At 48.2% G+C, this 19,552-nt stretch overlaps 1 protein-coding gene across 3 annotated transcripts in view; it reads right to left on the bottom strand.

Annotated features, from left to right (window-relative positions):
- Positions 1 to 19,552, bottom strand: part of LOC119165334 (gamma-tubulin complex component 2) — an 83,300-nt gene that overhangs the window by 49,528 nt on the left and 14,220 nt on the right. For all 3 annotated transcript variants that reach the window (XM_075871534.1, XM_075871535.1, XM_075871536.1), the window contains exons 5-8: positions 9,403 to 9,497; positions 7,194 to 7,268; positions 3,551 to 3,632; positions 1,884 to 1,961 (exon numbers count right to left, since the gene is read on the bottom strand). In XM_075871534.1, coding sequence (XP_075727649.1) covers positions 1,884 to 1,961; positions 3,551 to 3,632; positions 7,194 to 7,268; positions 9,403 to 9,497 — 330 coding nt within the window. The remainder of the gene's footprint in view (positions 1 to 1,883; positions 1,962 to 3,550; positions 3,633 to 7,193; positions 7,269 to 9,402; positions 9,498 to 19,552) is intronic.

Genomic DNA, 19,552 nt, shown 5'->3' with positions numbered 1-19,552 from the left:
TCTCCGCATCTCGACCCGTTCGCCAAGCCTAAGTCGATCTGTTCAGTCACCATGAGTAGCGTACGGCGGCAGGCCTTCACGGCACAGCAAATCTTAAGATCATCGCCGTCTCAGAGGAATTTGGAAATCGGGAAGCGGGAAGACGGCACGATGTGGACGAGTCCTGCCTGCTGCGTGGAGATATGAGATGCAGGGGTCACGCCGTATCGACCGAGATGGCCCAAGTGAAAGTGCGGCGACTTTCGAGGGAGCTAGGCCTACCTCACGAGTTCCGTGCGAGCCGCGGATGGCTGCACCGCTTTATGAAGTGGCAAGGGCTCTCAATCAGACGGCGGACTACAATATGTCAACGCTTGCCAGTTTTTTATGAGGACAAGCTGCCCAAGTACCAGATATATGTAATTGGCCTGCGAAAGAAGCACAATTACATTTTCTCGCAAATCGGCAATGCGGATGAAACTCCTGTTTATATTGAAATGCCGTTGGACACAATGATTGAGAAAACGAGCAGCAGTTCGGTGAGCGTGCTGACCGGCGGGAACACGAAACTGCGCATCAGTCTTGCTTTGTGCCCTCGCCGACGGCACACAACTGCGACCGTACATCATCTTGAAAAGGAAAACTACCAAAGGTTCATTTGCCTGCCGGTGTGGTGGTGCACGCACACGAGAACGCGTGGATGAACAGTGACTTGTTCGTAGACTGAATCAAGACGGTATGGGAGAAGAGGCCTGGTGCGATGCTCGCAAAGAGGTCCATGCTCGTTCTTGACTCGTTCTGCGGCCACACAACTGAGGAAGTGAAGGACCACCTTTCACGCAACGGCACCGACTTAGTTGTTATACCCGATGGAATGACGTCAATGTTGCAGCCTCTAGATGTGTCGCTTAACAAGCCCTTCAAAGCTCATGTCAAGCGCTATTACGCCGAGTCGATGGCCGAAGGCTGCTACGACTTGATGCCGACAGGACGAGTCCGAAGGCCTGACATTGCCCTATTCTGCAAGTGGATTGTCGAGGCATGGAAGGCCATTCCAGGTGAGATGGTGCGAAAAAGTTTCAAGAAATGCTGCATCACAAACAACATGGATGGAACCGAAGATGACCTTGTGCATAATAGTGAGGACTGCGGCTCAAGTGATAGCTCTAGCGAGAGCAGTGACAGTGAGTGAATTGTGACTGGCCTTGCAGACAGCGTGTTCTGCTTGCTAAATAAAGAATTTTCTGTCTACATATGTGCTATGTTGCTTGAGCAGTAGCTTTTGTACAGCCTTTCCTGTATATCAAATGTGCGGGCAATACGCGAGGATTTTTTTTTCTTTCTCGGTGAGCTGAAAGTGGGGGTGCGGATTATATGATGGGGCGGGTTATACATGCAAAAATACGGTAATTTCTCTGCGGAAGCAAGTTGCCTTGCAGTCCCCTTTCAGGTCCCTTATTCTCATAATTGCCTAATTTATTTTACTGTAAAAAGAGTGTTTCACTGTGGTGGACAATTCCAATGCAATCCCAATACAAATGCACCCCCCACGGTGGTCTGGTGATTATAAGACTTGACTGCTGACTTGTAGGCTGCGTGATCAGATCTCAACCGCCGCAGCCGCACCTTCGATAGAAGTGAAAATGCGAGTCCAAATGCCTGCTTAAACTAAACTTTTTCTACACCGTATGTCGCTGCCATTGTGACGGAGCAGCGGGGGTTAGTCAAGCTGCAGATATTGCAGCTTTTACCCTGCTGCCCTCACCATAAATGGAACATTGTTTCTTTTTTGCTTCTTTTCATTCCTATTCCTTGTTATAAATGTATCAAGAGTGATAAATTGAAGCCAACCTCAAAAATATTTCACATGAACGGGGAGCAACTGCGAGACAAGCAATTCTCACCTTCTATAAACCGGACCACAGTTGAGTGGTAGCTACAGACGGGCAGAATCTTCTTCACCATTTCCTTCAGGGATGTGTCTGCGGTTGAGACGAAGTAAGATGAGAAAATGATACACGCTCCTGGTAGAAACCCGACGCGCGTTAGTGTATGGGCACAAATGGGCACACAGGATGTGGTGCACAGTGCTGCTAGCAAATGATTTACTGCAAATGGAATTACACAGGCTGCTTTTTAGACAATACAGATCACTGCACGTCTTTGGTCTTCACGGACAACTATGTTGAGGTGGAAGTATTTCATCACTGCTAAAGCTATCTTTAGGAGGCGGACTTGTCTTTGGGACCGATAAGTGACAAAAATGGACATTTTTAAATTTTTTTGAATGGACATATCTTATTTCTGCAAGTATTTTTCTATGTCTCTGCAAATTTTCACGGACCAGGAAGTGGTCATTTTTTTGTATTAACTGTCCAAATTCCTGGAGCTACCAACATGCAAAACCTGCAAAAAATTGTGAGCCTACTTCGAATCTTCATTATATTTTCTTAGCACCTGTGTTAGAAGCTCTGCAACCAATTCATGAGTGCCTTTATGAAGATTGCAAAACATGCACTAAGTGATTAGTATTTTTCTATGCCATATGTCCTAGATATCATTCGAATTCAATTCATAATTATTCGATCAAAATCACTATTCGCTTCAAACTTCAAATTCACTATTCGCACAAGCCTATGCAAAAGTGATCCGATGCAAAAATGAGCCTATGCAAAAGTGATCCACATTTCCGTGGACAACATTGATGAGGTGGTTGTAACAAGTAAGTGAAGCTTGCACACTTGTGATTGTTCAGCATTCACGTAAGCGTCAGTCCATGAATTCATGTAATCCCCAAGCTTTCCGGCTTTCAAAACTAGTGAAAAATTTCAGACAGCTTCGAAGAGAACTTTCAAGCAGTCATTTTCTAAACATAGCAATTTCCCCTTCCGTGCGCATATGGCATCAGCGAACTCAGTTTGGTGCCTTTACTGTGCAACTTTTCAACAACCTTTCGCACAAAATCTGACAAAGCGACTTGAAGAGACAAGAATAAACTTTAGAAAAATTCACACGCTTCCATGCCTTTGTCATAATGCCTAGACCAACACACTTGCAACTCCTACTGACCCTAACGTTTGACTAGATCTCTTTAGATAATAATGATTGTTTAAAATAATAAAACTCTCAAAATACCTTTTTCATAATAAGTTTTGCTCCAAATGACACTGAAAGAGAAACTGTCACGCCAATAGCAATTGTAAAGAATATCTAAAAATTCCACATTTCAAGTTAAGTACGTAACAGTTGGCACGCATACGGTACCTACAATTGTACACAAGCGGTGCCCGAAGCGAAACTTTTACCTTTAAAGACTAAAGGTAAACAGAACAAATGGTGGGGAAAAAAAAGAAATCTGACAAGAGCTAGTATCGCACTGAATTAATTGCACCAGAGGGATATACACATATTTTGAGAGAAGAAGTGCTGCCATTTACACCAAATTATACAGAACCACCAAGGCCAAAATAACAAAGTTTTCGAGATAAGTGAGGCCCCTACATTCACAAGCGCCACTACTAAATCACCAGTTCAGTGGTTGCCACCTCATTAGAAATGCAGTGCAACTCACCTGCCGATTCGTCGATCGTGAAGCTACGCTCTGCGTATGGACTCTGCAGCGGCTGAGCCCGGATATAAATAGCATCGACACCCTAGTAAAGATGGTGTGAGTAATTGTAAAAACTCTGGTCAGGTTGCACACGTGAAAACACAGGATAGAGTTCGACATCACATGGCAAGAGAAAAACCACTAATACATGAACGCACTTGTTAGGGTTGATAAGCTGAACCCCTATACAGCATTTTTTCATGTATAACCCGCACCCTCGAGAACGATTCGAGGAAACCGTTTTGAACGTAAACCTTGTGTACTGCCACGAAGCTACGTTCCTGGCATATCGGTAAAACATTACTGCGAAACCACCTTTGCAGGCCAAACTAGACATTTTTTGTTTAAAGGGACACTAAAGGCTACTATTATGTCTACGTTGATCGTTGCAATGGCAGTCCAAAAACCTCGTAGTGTTACTTTTGTGCCAAGGAAGAGCTTATTTTGAAATAAAATCTTGTTGAAGTGGTCCGCATCGGGTTAGCGCACTTCAAGTTACCCGCCTCAAAAAGCGAACCGACCAGACCGACTCGCGTCACTATTGCCGTGCACAACGTTGCCCAACTTTGCTGCGCTAGTAGCAGCAAACCAAAAGCAGCGGGAGCCACAGCCACAACGGTCACCCAGCCACAACGGTCACTGATCAATATCCCACCATTGGCTGCAAGATTGCAGATGTTTTTTTTTTATTCAACCGTGCCCCGCTAGATGGCATCACCTGTCAAGTGTAACTAGGCGAAAATTGAATTTTTGAACAACTCGTGCCTTTTCACATAGCAACGTCCAATGATTCTTTTTTCCGTGATTCACACAGAAATGAAGAGGCAGCATTTTATTCCGTCTCTTGATGGATGACCATAAGGTTCTTCATTTAGTGCAGCTAGATCGATTACCAGTGAGTAGTTGTGGGCGGTCCGTCCAATGTCATAGGGATCATTTTGAGAATGTCTTACTGTGGCGCATGTGTTCTTAAGCATTTACCATATTTACTCGATTCTACCGCGCCCTCGATTGTAACGCGCACCCGATTTCCACCGCGAAAAAAATAAAACATAAGACATTGATTGCAACGCGCACCCATTTTTCTCGCTGGCCCGCACGATCACACCACTCGAAAAAACGACTCCTTTCGGGAGAGTCTTCCATTTAAATATGAAGCTTGTGAAGCTTGTGCTCATCTGACGTGTAACAGCATTGCCGTCACTGCAGTTTTACCGTGGACCGATGTCGGCACGAGAACTTGCTTCGCCCCCTTCTCGACTGTTGTGGTGCCAGGCATGTCGAAGTAAAGAGGCGTCTGATCGGCATTCCCGATTTGCCCAAGCAGGTAACCGTTGTTGCGCCACAAGTTTAGGACGAACCTCTGAAAACAAGCTTTTGATCGTACTCCTCCGCAAAACTTTTCGCATATGCATGTTCCCCTTCGGAGGGAAAAGCCCTTCCTCTTCATAAAGTTAGTAAGCCAGCACCTGCTCGCTTTAAACTGGCTCCGCATTAGACCTTTTTCTAAGACTAATTGCATAGCCTGCACTTGGAGCAGTTCTGTCGTCACAGGCCGCTGTGCCGCTCACTGTTCAATCACATACTCTACGAGCAGCTCTTTAATTTGCTGAAACCGACCCCGCTGTGGTCCACTGAAGCCTTTGCGTGAAGCTTTGCTGTTGACAATCTTCTGCTTTTGTTTCCGCCGGTCCCACACACACGTTTCAGGAACTCCGAACGACCACGATGCGGCCCGATTTCCATCCATTTCTGCACACGCGATGACTTTTCTTTTAAAAGCGGCATCGTGGTGCACTCGAGTTTTTGGAGTCTGCCCTTCCACGCCTTCGATGCTAATGCACTACTAGATGACAAACTCCTCAGCACACGTACGAAGTGCCGCACATGGGAAACACATAGGCAGAAATGGCCGACGCGCCATGCCGACGCACGTAGGTGGCGGCCATTTTGGATTTGCCGATGGTGATAGATCGACCGTAATTTTTTTGTTCGTACTTGATTCTAACGTGCATGCGGTTTATGAACTCGCTTAACCGGAAAAAAGGTGCGCGTTAGATTCGAGTAATTACGGTACCACAATTTCTCAGTAAGTAGGGCCCTGTTGTTGATAATATTGTCATTTTAGATGTCATACATTAAGCTTTCACTGTGACGTAAATTGTTATTTGACTTGTGTCCCTTTAAACAATGAATCCTAAAAATTTTTAAATTTCCTGTGTGGGTTTAATGCGGGTTATACGCTAGAAAATACAGCACACATGGCAGCAAGAGCAACGTCAGAGAAGAAATCAGAAACAGACATTCAAATAAAAAGAAAGCAATGTTTCAGAGACATCAACCAAAAACATGCACAGTAGCTCGCAAGCTGCCCAGCGTCCCACCAGGCAGAATCAGCAAAGACCATGAACATGTTTGAAACAGACTAATACCCCTGTCACACGGCCACCACCAAACTCCGTTGAACACCGTCAACGTAAATCTCCCCTAGGGGGTTCGACGTAGAAGGAGTTGTGGCAGTGTCACACCGCAATGACAAGGTTGTAACAGTTGCTGCGAGGCGGCTCAGCTGGCGCTGTGATTTTCGGAAAGGTATTCTAATTTGATCCCTATCGATTTTTTTGTGAATCCTCGTTACGCGGTTTTTACAAAAAAGCACTATAAAGTAGGTACGCGACTAACAAATCATTAAAAATAATTTCAAATAAAAACGCATTTGCTAATTGTAGCAATGCTGCTAGTGACGCTGGCCACATTGTGCTTTTAGTTGTTTTTTTGCCTGTGTACATGCCCGGTACGAAAGTTCTTATGCTTCCTTGCCTCGTGAGCGCACATTTTGTGTTCTTCAGCTGACACAGCGGACGACGTGAGGAAGTGGTGCGATATTGCGCTGGTAATGACGTTGATCGGCTGGCGCCGGCCGGCCCGTCTCGCGAGGCACGGTGTAAATATTGTAAACAAACACGCCTTGTGAATGAGTACTACAACAAAAGAACGTTTAATATTGCTAAAATGTATTATTCTTTCACTGCGGCCACTTAGTGCTTGAAATTTTTCTCCGACCTCTAGACTGCCGAGGACGAGAGTACCTCGTTTCGCTGACGTTGAACGTCCTTTGCGAAATGCTCCGTTCACCTTCGTTCGCGTAAGGGTGGCCGTGTGACACCAACCGCATCTTCGTTGTCGTAAGGACGAGGGAGTTAAACGGTCTTCACGGGTGCCCTTGTGACAGGAGTATAACAATCTCCATTTTTTGTACATTTAAAGCGCACCCAAAGTCATTGCTACAAATGGGTGAAGAAGCTTTCAAACGCTATGGAAGCGTACAAGAATAGAGGGATCGTAAATCTTCGCCTTTAACGGTTAGTCGTATCTCCATGCTAGCGCAGGCTACACCATGGTGAAGATCTAAGTGTGCGATAAACTAAGTGTACACATCCCCTGGCGCCTACCATTATACGCACCCACCATAAAATTTTCACGCACGGCTCACGCAATTTTTTCCATCGCAACCAAAGACCCCGCCACTGAAACCAACACTGAAACTTATTGTAACAAGTTTTTTCACACTATCGCATTAAAAGCATTAAAAGGTGGAACATACCAGCATTATAAACAACAAGTCTTCGAGCAGCTTGTACTCTTGTGTAGCCAAGGGGAGGACCCCAATGGGCTCGGCCTGGAAGACAGCAATGGCAATAAGTAATGCAATGATCAATGGCAATAAGTTTTTTTTTCATACCACATATTCTTATACTGGTGTCACACGGGCACTTTTAATTGCGAACAGCGTTGCTCCGGATTAACCACGATCCATATTAGGTGCTGCTATACTGTCATTTTTAATCATGATCAGGCATGACCGGGGTCACGACTATCGCGATCCAATCATCGCGATCTGCCCGAGAGATTGCGATTCTGCTGTGGTCTGCACCCTCTAGCCGAGCTTGTTGAAAGCACAATAAACAAGAAAATCGAGCATAGTTCTATAAAAACACTTGAAGTCAGCTAGATTATAGTTTATAAAGAAAGCAAATTCTAAGCTGTTTAAATTAGAAAAATATCTGAAGTATTCCATATTTTAGTATTCGCATGACCGCATGTATTTACAGGAGAAGCAGACGACAAGCAGATGACAAGCAGTCGATGGTTGCCTTCAGCCCATACCTTATTTACTCACGTAATGAACACACATTTTTCTTGAAAAATCAGAGCAAGGTTGGGGAGTGCGTTCATTACATGGGGTAAATTTTATGAAAACTTTTTCGGGAGGAGCGAAAAATGCACTAATGCAAAAAAAAGTTAGGTCAGTTGGCCTTTTGCAATTTACATACACAAACACTGTTTGGAGACTGCTTCTTTGTTGCACTTTAATTATCTTCGATGGTTGACCACACTATATTCTGCAAGCTGTCCCTGAGCCACCGGTGCACGCCATAAATATGTTTTGTAGCTATCTTTTCTCACAATGGTTTAAACACAACTATGGTATCTGCTGTGATCTTTAGGTGCGCCCAAAACGTGTGCTACATGCTAGGCTACCGATGACCCTACAACCACACTTTGCCAACTTGGGAGGAAGCGATGGGGCAGGTAGTTTGGTGACCTTCGCTCGCTGTGTGCTTATCAGCTGCAATGTCTCTACACTCGCACCCCTCGTGAACCTGTGGCCCACAGATAAGACAGGGGACTCTGTGGCCCACAGATAGAAAAGCAATAGGCACGCGGCAACAGGCGAGGGGGGGGAGGGAGCGAGCCGAGGTGGTTGAGGGGGGTCGGCAAAGTAATAAAAAACGGAAAAGATCCAACAGTTGAGGAGGCACCAGATGCGGTTAGCGGGACTGCCGCAGATGAATGTAGGGGGTGTATATTGCGCAAGGGGAAAAAAAATCAAAATTTTAATGACAAGTTGGGGGTGGGTTTATTATGAGAATGCATTCATTTCGCGAGTAAATACGGTAGTTCAACTTTTGCCCCGTCTGAGCTGTTGGAGCACCTCAAAGCAAACTGGTTACGAGTGTCTCAAGCCTTTTGACTACGTCACAATGTACGCACTCTTAGTGGTTGAATAAAGAGACATTTACAGCAATTGACCGCTGGCAGGAGCGACTGGAACAGACTTGAGGCTCCAGAAGTGAAACACTGGCACGTACAACGAGATTGACGCTTCGCTGTGACTACACGGCTACAAGCGGGAGCCATCAGAAGTAAAAGCGAAGGTTAAGAATTTCACACAGCAATACAGGTAAGTGCTAGGAAAATTTTATCAAATGATGGATTTATGAAATGAGTATTGTAGTGACACGCAAAGTTTTTGGCATTTGAGCAGCCCTTGCACGAATAAAATTGCTGATAAAGGGCTCTATAGATATACCATACGCAGAGTTTTGTCAGTGGCATGTTTCACGGCATGCTAATGCCACCTGGGGCATTTTATCATACCCAAGCTTGAACCGCATTAGCTTGGGCCATGTAGCAGCGGTCATAAAGTTCATCGCGATCAAAAAACTGATTTGGATCACCCTGACCACGATTAAATGTACCCGTGTGACACCATTATAAGTCACACAAAACAGGACAAAAGCAGAAGTGCGAGAGCAAAGACCACAGCAGTGTACGTTTGTAGTACTTTTTTAGCACGTTCTTTAGTTTCTTTAGTTAAACTAAATACATGCAGTGTCTGAACATGTTCACGGAAAAGCCAGAAAGAACAACAAACAATCTTAATATGCGAAAGCCAGCTGATAGAACTCTTTGGACGAGAGTCTTGTGATACAATCTTTCAAATAACAAAAGCTTGTTCTGCAACTAACCTTTGCGTCTCTCGATGACCGAGGACAAGGAGCGAAGTCCCAGGATACTTTAGAGTCATCCACGTATAGACCAAAGGTGACCGGTTCCACAACAACTGCACATAAAAGGAACAGAAAGTGTGATGTGGCGTAACGATTGCATCAAAGAAACTGCACGTTGAAGAGGCTTTGAACGAACAATGCATTCACACACACTGTCCTCACAAAATGACATGCGCAGGCAATGAATCAAAGCAATTACTTTTCTTTAACCCTTTAATTCCTAATTTTTGAAACTGCCAAGCACAATCACAAATTTTTTTATTTTCCAGCCTTAAATAGCACCCTTTATATGATTCCACAGTTAAATTATCCAACGCGCAATTTTAATGCATACCTTTATGTATGTCATGAATTCTCCATGTGCCACAGAAGCGAGGACCGCGCAGCAGAAAACAAGCTTCAAAACATTGTATAATGACATGTGCCACCTCCTGTGTGCGTACACACTAAATAAACAAGCCAAGAAAAACATGATTGATTTGTGAGGTTTAACGTCTGAAAACCACTATTTGATTATGAGAGACGCCGTAGTGGAGGGCTCCAGAAATTTCGACCACCTGGGGTTCTTTAAAGTGCACCCAAATCTGAGTACACGGGCCTACAACATTTCCGCCTCCATCGGAAATGCAGCCGCCACAGCAGGGATTTGAACTCGAGACCTCCGGGTCAGCAGCCGAGTACCTTAGCCACTAGACCACCGTGGCGGGGCAAGCCAAGAAAAACAAGCGAGAGCTGTTGCATGCACTGTGCGCTCTCAGTCATCAACTACAAAACAATTGATTCTAGCATGAAATACCTTAGACGAGACGACGCTATATTTTTCATGCTGAAAGCTACATTCCCCGTGAGTACTCCCAAGCTGGCATTACTGCCTGCACACATTTCGAGACTTGCGGGCTAGAAGTCTCTCAGTGTGTCACGAATCCGCGACACTCGGGACTTAAATACAACATAACACATCTTAAATACAACACAAAAGAAGAGAGGCAGGTAGGTTCTAGGACAAAACAGTGACGACTCGTGTTAAACAAAACCTGAAGACACCACGAATATGTTCCATTTAACTAGAGTTCCATTAAATGAGAAATGAGCATGGGTGCAGAAGTCGCCAATGAAACTAACGATGTAAGAGGCAGTTTTATTTGAGAAGCAATCCCGTTTAATAAATTTTTATTTACTGAGGGTCTACAGTTTGCCCACGTTTGTTCTTTAACAGCTTGAAAAGCCATTAAATTGGCTTCCAGCAGATTCAGGCCCTATCTGACGAAAAAAATCCACTTCTTTACAGTACAAAGTTAAGAAAAGCTCTCGACATATCAATGAAGTGAATGATGATGAGTTGGCGACAGTGGGATTATTCGGTGTTACTGTTAATCGCCTGTGACATTGACCAATCACACATGTAAATGAGTCGCAAGGTCGTAACACTTCTGCTAATGTTTACTAGTCATAACTGGTATGTTGTGTTTAGTTGCAAATTTCGTTTTGGCTTCATTATTACTGTTCTGTATTGCTCCGTGTTATAGTCTGGTATGCCGGGCAATGACATAGAATGTGCTCAAGCGTTTCCTCGCAGGCGCAGATGTTGCATGCCGAAGTGCTCGCCATTCCAAGGAGACGAGAGTACGAATTCGTAAATGCCACGCCCAACCTCATACGACACAGTAAAGTTTCAGCGCATCGTGGGAACCCGGATGGCAAACGAAGTTGCAAGTTTGGGTCGATCGAATACAGGTGCGTGTTAGAGAAACCCTGCGTATTCCACTGTAGAAGAGATATACGGCGAGCAAGTGATTGTAGTAGCCTTGCAGCGTCCGTTCTCAAGAGTGGTATGGGCGTGCGCTGGTCTTGGTCATGAGCCGATCGAGCGGCTTCATCTGCGCGGTCATTGCCAACGATTCCGCAATGACTCGGCAACCACTGAAATACAATATCGTGACCTTCCGCGAGCGCTTCGTGGTAGTCGTGCCTTATCTGATATACCGATTGTTCATGTAGCCCGTGCTGCAGAACAAACCGTAGTGACTGTAAGGCTGACCTGGAGTCGCAAAAGATGGCCCATTGGTTAGGTTCCTGGTGAAGAATGTACTTTACTGCACCTTGAAGAGCTGCGAGCTCTGCTGCTGTCGACGTCGTGGTGTGAGAAAACTTGTACTGAAGCAACACATTTTCAGATGGCACAACCACTGCTCCTGTGGAGCTGTTAGAATTAGTGGAGCCATCGGTGTAAACATGAACGACGTATTATGGAAGCCAAGCTCTGTCAGCTGGATTCACGGCCGCTTACAGAAGAGAAGATCCTGGGACCTTGGCCAACAGCTTCCCATACGCCCAAAGCCACGAAAGCCCTCTTGTACTTTTTAAGGAACACCAAACTTCACGACCGCTTGTGAAAGAACTGTGCGAGGCCGTGCTGTGTAGTTTCGAGCTGACTATTTATGCTTCTCTTTCTTACTCCTCTTCTTTTCTGTCTCTTTTCATTCTATTATTCCCCTTTTCCCCCACCCCAAGTGTAGGGTAGCCAACCGAGCCAAGCTTGGTTAACCTCCCTGCCTTTCCTCTCTATTTATCTCTCTCTCTCTCTCTCTCTCCGTGTTATAGAATCTAGCCTGAAGTTGACGAATACAAGGTGTGCACACGTTCTCCTGGAGGTTGTTGGTTGTTTCCAGTCATACGAAATGCATCGTAGAGCATATCGAGACGTCATACACTGAACAAGCCAGTCATCATTCGTGATCATCATCATCAGCAGCACCAGTCATGGCGTATAGTGGGTGCCTTGCATGTGCTTTGCCGTGGTGGCAGAAAGAGAATGTGAGGTCTGGAACACACCTGTTCATCGTCATCAGCATCAACACCATCATCACCATCATCACCATCATAATGAGCGGCGGCTACGGCGCACAACGCCAACGGACAAGCCTCGACCATAAGGAGTTTTCAACCCTAAATAATTTTTTACCTCAGTCTTCTCATAAGAAAAGGCACTCAGTTCAGGAATTATTTGTCCTGGTTAAGAATTCGGATGCAAGAACAATGCCTTTCTGGGGTGGTCGCTCCACCATTTCAGATATTCAAAAAGCTTGGAAACTGCGGTGCGAGGTCAAATCTACACCATTCTATGCGGGATGAATCAATTGACAAGTCAAAGCACACAGGCATGAAAATGGCTAATAAAATACAGTGAAACTTCGACTATAATCCCCCAGTTTCACGACGACCCGCATTTTGCAACAAATCTGCTAGGTCCCGACTAAATCCCCTTAGGAATAATGTATTAAAATCCTTGGTCATACGACGCAGCTTTACGCCGACCCCGCACCTTTCGACGACATTCAAGTTTCGTCTAAAAGAAAAAAGAACGCCTTCAGTCGAATCAAGCGTGGACCAAATATTCACGAGTTCAAAATATAAACTTTTGTTCCCCTAGTTGCAGATTAGAAAAGTAGAGAGCAAGACATGTCTTAGAATGGAAAATTTATTCTCCTGGAAGTTTATGCACTTCTGCCCATGCTGCGATCGAGTGTGCACGTGTCTGGGGTCGTTACCTAGTCAAGCTCTATCCACAGAAAGCAGCTCCAGCCAGCCGAAAAGCTGATATGCTCACGTTTTCAGTCCATGGAAACATTTTCTGGTCGACATACAGTCGACGCACTCGCAGTCACAAGCTTGCGGACGCATGAAAGCGCAACACAGCTAAGATTACTTTCACTTGACATCGGCCTTCATACTAATAGCAAGGCATCACTAGTTGCACTCCACAAGGCCACAAATTGCAACGCGCATAGATTAGTTGCACACGAAGGCATTCTACACACACTCGTGGTCGATAGTCATTATGCGAAAGCGATGAGACTGTATCTGACTTTTCTGACGGGAGGCTATTGGCAACATTGTTTTGGTTTCGTTTTCACGCGCAGGCAATTTTCGGTCTCCGTTTAACGGTAGAAAGATGAGAGTTGGATTCAATTATTTTAAAACTTGAGAATTGTAGAGAAGCCGCCGAACACTGAAATGGGTCGAACTCTCAAGTGCTTTCTAGTGGGTCTACCCAAAAAAAACGCCGCTCGCGCGGAGAGTCCGTGCTTGGCCGTTACTGGCGCCATTGTGTATACTCGCTGTGTGCCGTATACTCGCTGTGTGCCGGCTAATAAACGCCATAACAAATTGGTGGAGAGTGCTACGATCCCCTTCGATGCCCTTGGAACTATGCTCACGTACCCTGCAATCTACCATGTCCCACGACGCCTCTCAGCAAACGCCTCCTTCCATGCCACCCCCTTGTCCCGGTGTCCCCAGAATCCGCGATCCACCCATCTTCACGGGCACCGATGGCACTGACCTGGAGGACCGGCTCGCCATTTACGAGCGCGTGAGCGTCCCCAACAAATGGGACGAGGACGGCAAGTTGACAAACTTGGTGTTCTACCTTGCGGGCGTTGCAAGTTAGTGGTACACCAACCACGCGTCCGAGTTCGCAACCCGGTCCGATTTCAAGATCGCTATTACCAACGTTTTTGGCCGCCCTGCCGTTCGTAAGCTGTAAGCCGGACAGCGCTTACGCGAGCGCGCTCAGCAGGCTGGTGAATCATTCACTAGTTACATTGAAGATGTCCTGGACCTGTGCAAGAAATCCAATGACAGCATGTTCAAATCAGACAAGATCCGGAACATCATGAAGGGCATTGACGATGATGCCTTCACTATGCTGCTTGCTGAAAACCCAGGCACAGTAGCTGAGGTCATCACGCTGTGCCAGAGCTTCGAGGAGCTCCGCCGGCAGCGTTCGATCACCCGTCGCTCCACACCACGAGATGCAGGGCTTGCTGGCTTGGAGGCGAGATGTGATCAGGTGGCGCTGCTGGCAGACCTCAAGTCCTTCATACGTGAGGAAATCGCGTGCCAGTTCTCTCTCCTTCCCTTTGGCCACCCACCGGCTGTTCAACAATCGGCAACTACCATTCTTCCATCCATCCGCCGAGCGATTGAGCAGGAAATAGCCGAGGTCATGCCTGCGTAACACCCACAACAACTTCCGGCCCCTGCGCCCCCAAGTTACGCCCAAGTGGTCGCTAGGCCGCCTCCAGTCGTTCAAGCGCCTGCACCACTGACTTACACCGAAGCTGCCGCACGACCTCCGTCCTTTGCAGCGGGTATGCCGGATGCGCATATTGGCGCAACCCCTCAGCCTCATTTTCAGCCCACCATGCAGCCTTTCCAGCCACCGTTCCGGGCGAGACCCACCCCGGCAAACCGATCGCGCACACCCGACAACCGGGCCTATCTGCTTTGCTTGCGGTTACGCCGGTCACGTAGCCCGTTATTGCTCTTGACTACAGCCGGCTCCCATTTCTTCTGTTGCTGGCCACCTTAGCCGTTCGTATAACGACGAACTGCCGTCTGTGCCACTGTCGTCTCACCCAGGTCCGTCTGCTCGAAGGTCGCCGTCTTCACGACGTCGGTCTCTGTCCCCCATGCGGCCAAGTTCGGCTGCTCATGAGCGGGAAAGCTAGTCGTCGCAGTCCCAGAGGCAAGGACTGCGACACTATCGCATTGTGAAAGCCCTCAGAGCCGCCCGTCTAATGTCATTGACGTGCTTGTGGACGGTGTTCATGCATCTGCTCTTATTGACACTGGAGCTGCGGTATCAGTTATGAGCGAAAACCTTTGCCACTTGCTTCGAAAAGTGACGATGCCGATTTCTGGGTTGTCCCTTCATACCGCTAGCTCACATCGTATTCCCCCTACAGCAGGCTGCACAGCTCGCGTTGTCGTTCAGGTTGTTCTGTATGTTGCCCGATTCATCATCATTCCTGCATGCTCTCATGACGTCATCCTGGGATGGGAGTTTCTCTCCCGCAATGACGCCGTCAGTCATTGTGCCGCCGCCAAAATTGAACTCTCGCCCTTCTCGCATTTGATGCCAGAAGACGGTCCCTCGACACTAAGCAAGATTCTCGTGACAGACGATACTATAGTGCCTCCAAGCTCGACGATGGGTGTATCGGTCTATTGCACCGGTCTCTCCGACACAATTGCACTCGTTTCGCCATCTGACCGTGCTTCCAGAAGGAAAGCGTTGCTAGTACCTTTCGCGACCGTGCAAATCACCCAGGGCAACGCCGCTATTTTCGTGACCAACCCATCCCTGTACACTGTCACTTTGGTTCGAGGGGAATGTCTCGGCAAAGTGGAACCAGTCGACGACGCACAAGTCCTGGACGTACCCGAAGCCTCACGTTGTCCCGATTCGCGTACCATCAGTGCTGTTTCTACTTCTGACCCATCATCTCCTGATGCATTTGGCCCATACATTGATGACAACCTTACGTCAGTACAGCGTTCCCAGCTTCTAGACCTGTTGCAAGAATACCGTTCTTTCGATGTCGGGCGAAGTTCTCTCGGTCGCGCGTCCACTCTTACGCATCGTATCAACACTGGTGCCCATCCACCATTACGGCAACGTCCATACCGCGTATCGCCTGCTGAACGCCGGGAAATTAACGAGCAGGTTGACGATATGCTCCGACGCGACGTCATTCGGCCCTCAGACAGTCCATGGGCATCTCCTGTTCTTGTTGCGAAGAAAGATGGTTCTGTGCGGTTTTGTGTGGACTACAGACGGCTCAATAAGATCACTCGCAAGGATGTCTACCCACTACCGCGCATCGACGACGCAATTGACAGCCTTCACGGAGCCCAATTTTTTTCTTCTCTCGATCTGCGCTCGGGGTACTGGCAAATACCCTGGCTGATGACGCTCAACCGAAGACTGCCTTCATCACACCCGACGGCTTGTACGAATTCAACGTCATGCCGTTTGGTCTGTGTAATGCACCTGCGACATTTGAGTGCATGATGGACACTGTTCAGCGCAACTTTAAATGGCACACGTGCTTGTGTTACCTCGATGACGTTGTTGTCTTCGCTCCTGATTTCTCCACGCATCTCCAACGTCTGAAAGAAGTTTTCACAAGTGTGAGCAATGCAGGCTTGCAACTAAATCGGAAGAAGTGCCGCTTTGCAGCACGCCAACTCACCATCCTAGGGTACGTCTAGTCCATGGATGGCATTCTTCCTGACCCAGCCAAGCTTCGGGCCGTGGCCGCCTGCGTCCGTCAAAGCACTGCGTAGTTTCGTGGGCCTGTGCTCATACTTCCGACGCTTCATACGAAACTTTGCCACGATTATATCACCGCTGACAAAGCTCCTTGGAAGTAACGGGCCCCTCAATTCGTGGTCATCAGAGTGCGACAACGCGTTCTTGAAGCTCCGCCATTTGTTGACGTCTCCTCCCATTCTCCGCCACTACGACCCTACGGCCCAAACGGAGGGGCACACGGACGCCAGTGGTGTAGGCCTCGGCGCTGTCCTAGCGCAGCGCAAACCCGGGTTCCCCGATTATGTCGTGGCATATGCAAGCCGTACGCTCACGAGAGCAGAGACAAACTACACCGTCACAGAAAAGAGTGCCTGGCGATCGTCTGGGCCCTTACAAAGTTTCGACCTTATTTGTATGGTCGCTCATTCGATGTCACTGACCATCATCCACTATGCTGGCTGTCATCATTGAAGGATCCCTCAGGCAGTCTCGCTCGTTGGGCTCTTCGCTTGCAAGACTACACATACGCTTGCTCTACCGCAACGGACGCCAGCATGCTGACGCCGACGCCCTCTCGCGCTCCCCTCTGCCTGAAGCTGACGTGCTCTGCTCAGTACCCTCGGTTGCAGTTTCTGCCATTGATGTTGACATAATTGCTATCGAACAGCGAATGGATAATTTGATCGCCCAACTGATCGACTTGCTCTCCGATCCATCCGCGACGCCATCCACGCGTGCCTTGCGTCGTCGAGCTCACCATTTCGCCATTCGTGACGGCCTCCTACACCGACGCAATTACGCCGCCGATGGCCGGCAGTGGCTACTCCTGATACCCCGCAGTCTGCGGTCGAAGATATGCGAATCCTTCCATTCTGATCCACAGTGCGCGCACTCTAGGGTATTCAAAACCTACCATCGCATTCGACAACGCTACTTCTGGCCCGGGATGTACCGCTACGTCCAGCAGTTCGTTCACTCCTGTCTCGCTTGCCAACGCCGCAAACCGTCCGCACACGTCACCAGCCGGTCTGCAACCGTTAACTTGCCCTGACCGTCCGTTTGGGCGCATAGGTATCGATTTGTATGGACCATTCCCTCTGACGTCCACTGGGCCATCGTCGCCGTAGATCATTTAACGCGATACGCCGAAACCACCGCTCTCCCTGCGGCTACTGCGCGTGATGTTGCGTCCTTCCTACTGCATCGATTCATACTGCGCCACGGTCCACCACAGGAGCTTCTCAGCGATCGAGGCAGTGTCTTCTTGTCAGAAGTCATCGACGCCATTCTCACTGAGTGCCATTCTGTCCACCGCACAACTACTGCTTACCACCCGCAGACGAATGGTCTGACCGAACGCTTTAACCGCACCCTTGGCGACATGCTGTCGATGTACGTCGCTGCCAACCAAACGAATTGGGATACTATACTGCCCTTCGTCACCTACGCCTACAACACCACCCCTCAGAGCACGACCGGTTTTTCACCTTTCTTCTTGCTGTAGGGAAGGCACCCGTCACACACCATCGACACGATACTCCCGTACACGCCGGATCCATCTGAGTGTACACCTATTTCTGAGACCGCCAGGCATGCTGAAGAGTGTCGCGAGCTTGCCAAGACATTTACGACGCATGAGCAACAGCGGCACAAGAGTATTCGTGATGGCTCCGCCACTTCCGAGCCCACGTTCCTTCCTGGTTCCCTTGTATGGCTCTCAATCCAAACCTCTGTAGCTGGCCTTTCTTCCAAGCTACTCCCGAAATATGAAGGTCCCTACCGTGTGATCGATCGCACATCTTCGGTCAACTATCTTATCGAGCCAATTAAGGGGGTACGCGGCCCTTGAAAACCAAAAAATCGCGAAAAAGTCGGTTTTTGAAAAACCACATTTTTCGGTTGTACGTCTCATAAACTACCTATTCTGTAATTATCAGCACCTAATTCAACCGCAAAGTGCAAAAAAAATACTATTTTCGAGGCCGCCGCGGCGTCCAAAACAGGCGCAAATCCCGAAATCAAACCAAACTTCGCGCGCGCGCCATTCCCGGACCATGCGGTCGTCCCGCGTCATCTTGGTGTTGTTTTGACCGTGAATTCTTTCTCTCTCGTTCGCCGCCTTGCAAAATGGCGTCAGCAGCACAGTTCAGACGCTATTGGCGTTTTCCCGCGATGCGATGCGGAGCGCTGATTGGCTAGAGCAGCGCATTCATATCTCGCGGGAGAAAGCGTGCCCGCCAGTGGCTGCTGTGCAGCAGCGGGGGCGGTCGCTCCTCTCGATGGCGCGTCCAGCGCTCTTGCTTCGTTGTCGCTCTCTGCTCCGTCAGCCTTGACAGACGTCTGCTTACGAGCCGCTCTTCGCCTTGTGCTATCTTTTCGATCATTTTCTCTCGTTTTTTTTTTCTTTTTGCACTAGTTCTGTGCCTTTCGTCTTTGTTGTTGCGGGCGATACTGGCAACGAAGCCGAAGTCAGTGCGGAAGTCCGGTGCGCGGAGGCCCGCTATGCGGCTTGTACGATCATCGAAATTCCGCTATTCTGCTGCGGGTGACGACTGCGTAGACGCTTGCAGCGACGGAACTGTGTTGTCTGCTGTCGCCAGTCGAGAATCCAACACATCGAGTGTGGCTGGAGCCGCAAATGCACCGAGTGTTTCCGAGATCGCCGGGCTCGACACGTGCTCCGAATCGATGCCATCCAGTGTGACACCGAGTGCTTCTGATATCGCCGGACCCAGCACTTCGTCTGAATCGGTGCCGCCATCGAGCGCGAGTGGACCGTCGCTTCATCTGCGGACGCGTTTCCTAACGAAGGAAAAAATCGATGCGAATGCGAAACGTCGTGACGCCGTTCGCGCTGAACTCGAGTCTACGCCGGCGACGCAGAATAAATTTCAACTGATGCAGCCGGCTCTTGCACCTGCAGTGACAAGTGAGGGCGAACATTTTTCGCTCGTTCAAATGAACATCTTTAACGCCGTGCTCAGCCGCACAGTGTGCAAAGAATGT

The sequence above is a fragment of the Rhipicephalus microplus genome, chromosome 8 (assembly GCF_043290135.1).
Source record: "Rhipicephalus microplus isolate Deutch F79 chromosome 8, USDA_Rmic, whole genome shotgun sequence".
NCBI lineage: Eukaryota > Metazoa > Arthropoda > Arachnida > Ixodida > Ixodidae > Rhipicephalus > Rhipicephalus microplus.
Note: the sequence above shows the minus strand (reverse complement) of the source record. Positions and strands in the feature narration are given on the sequence as shown.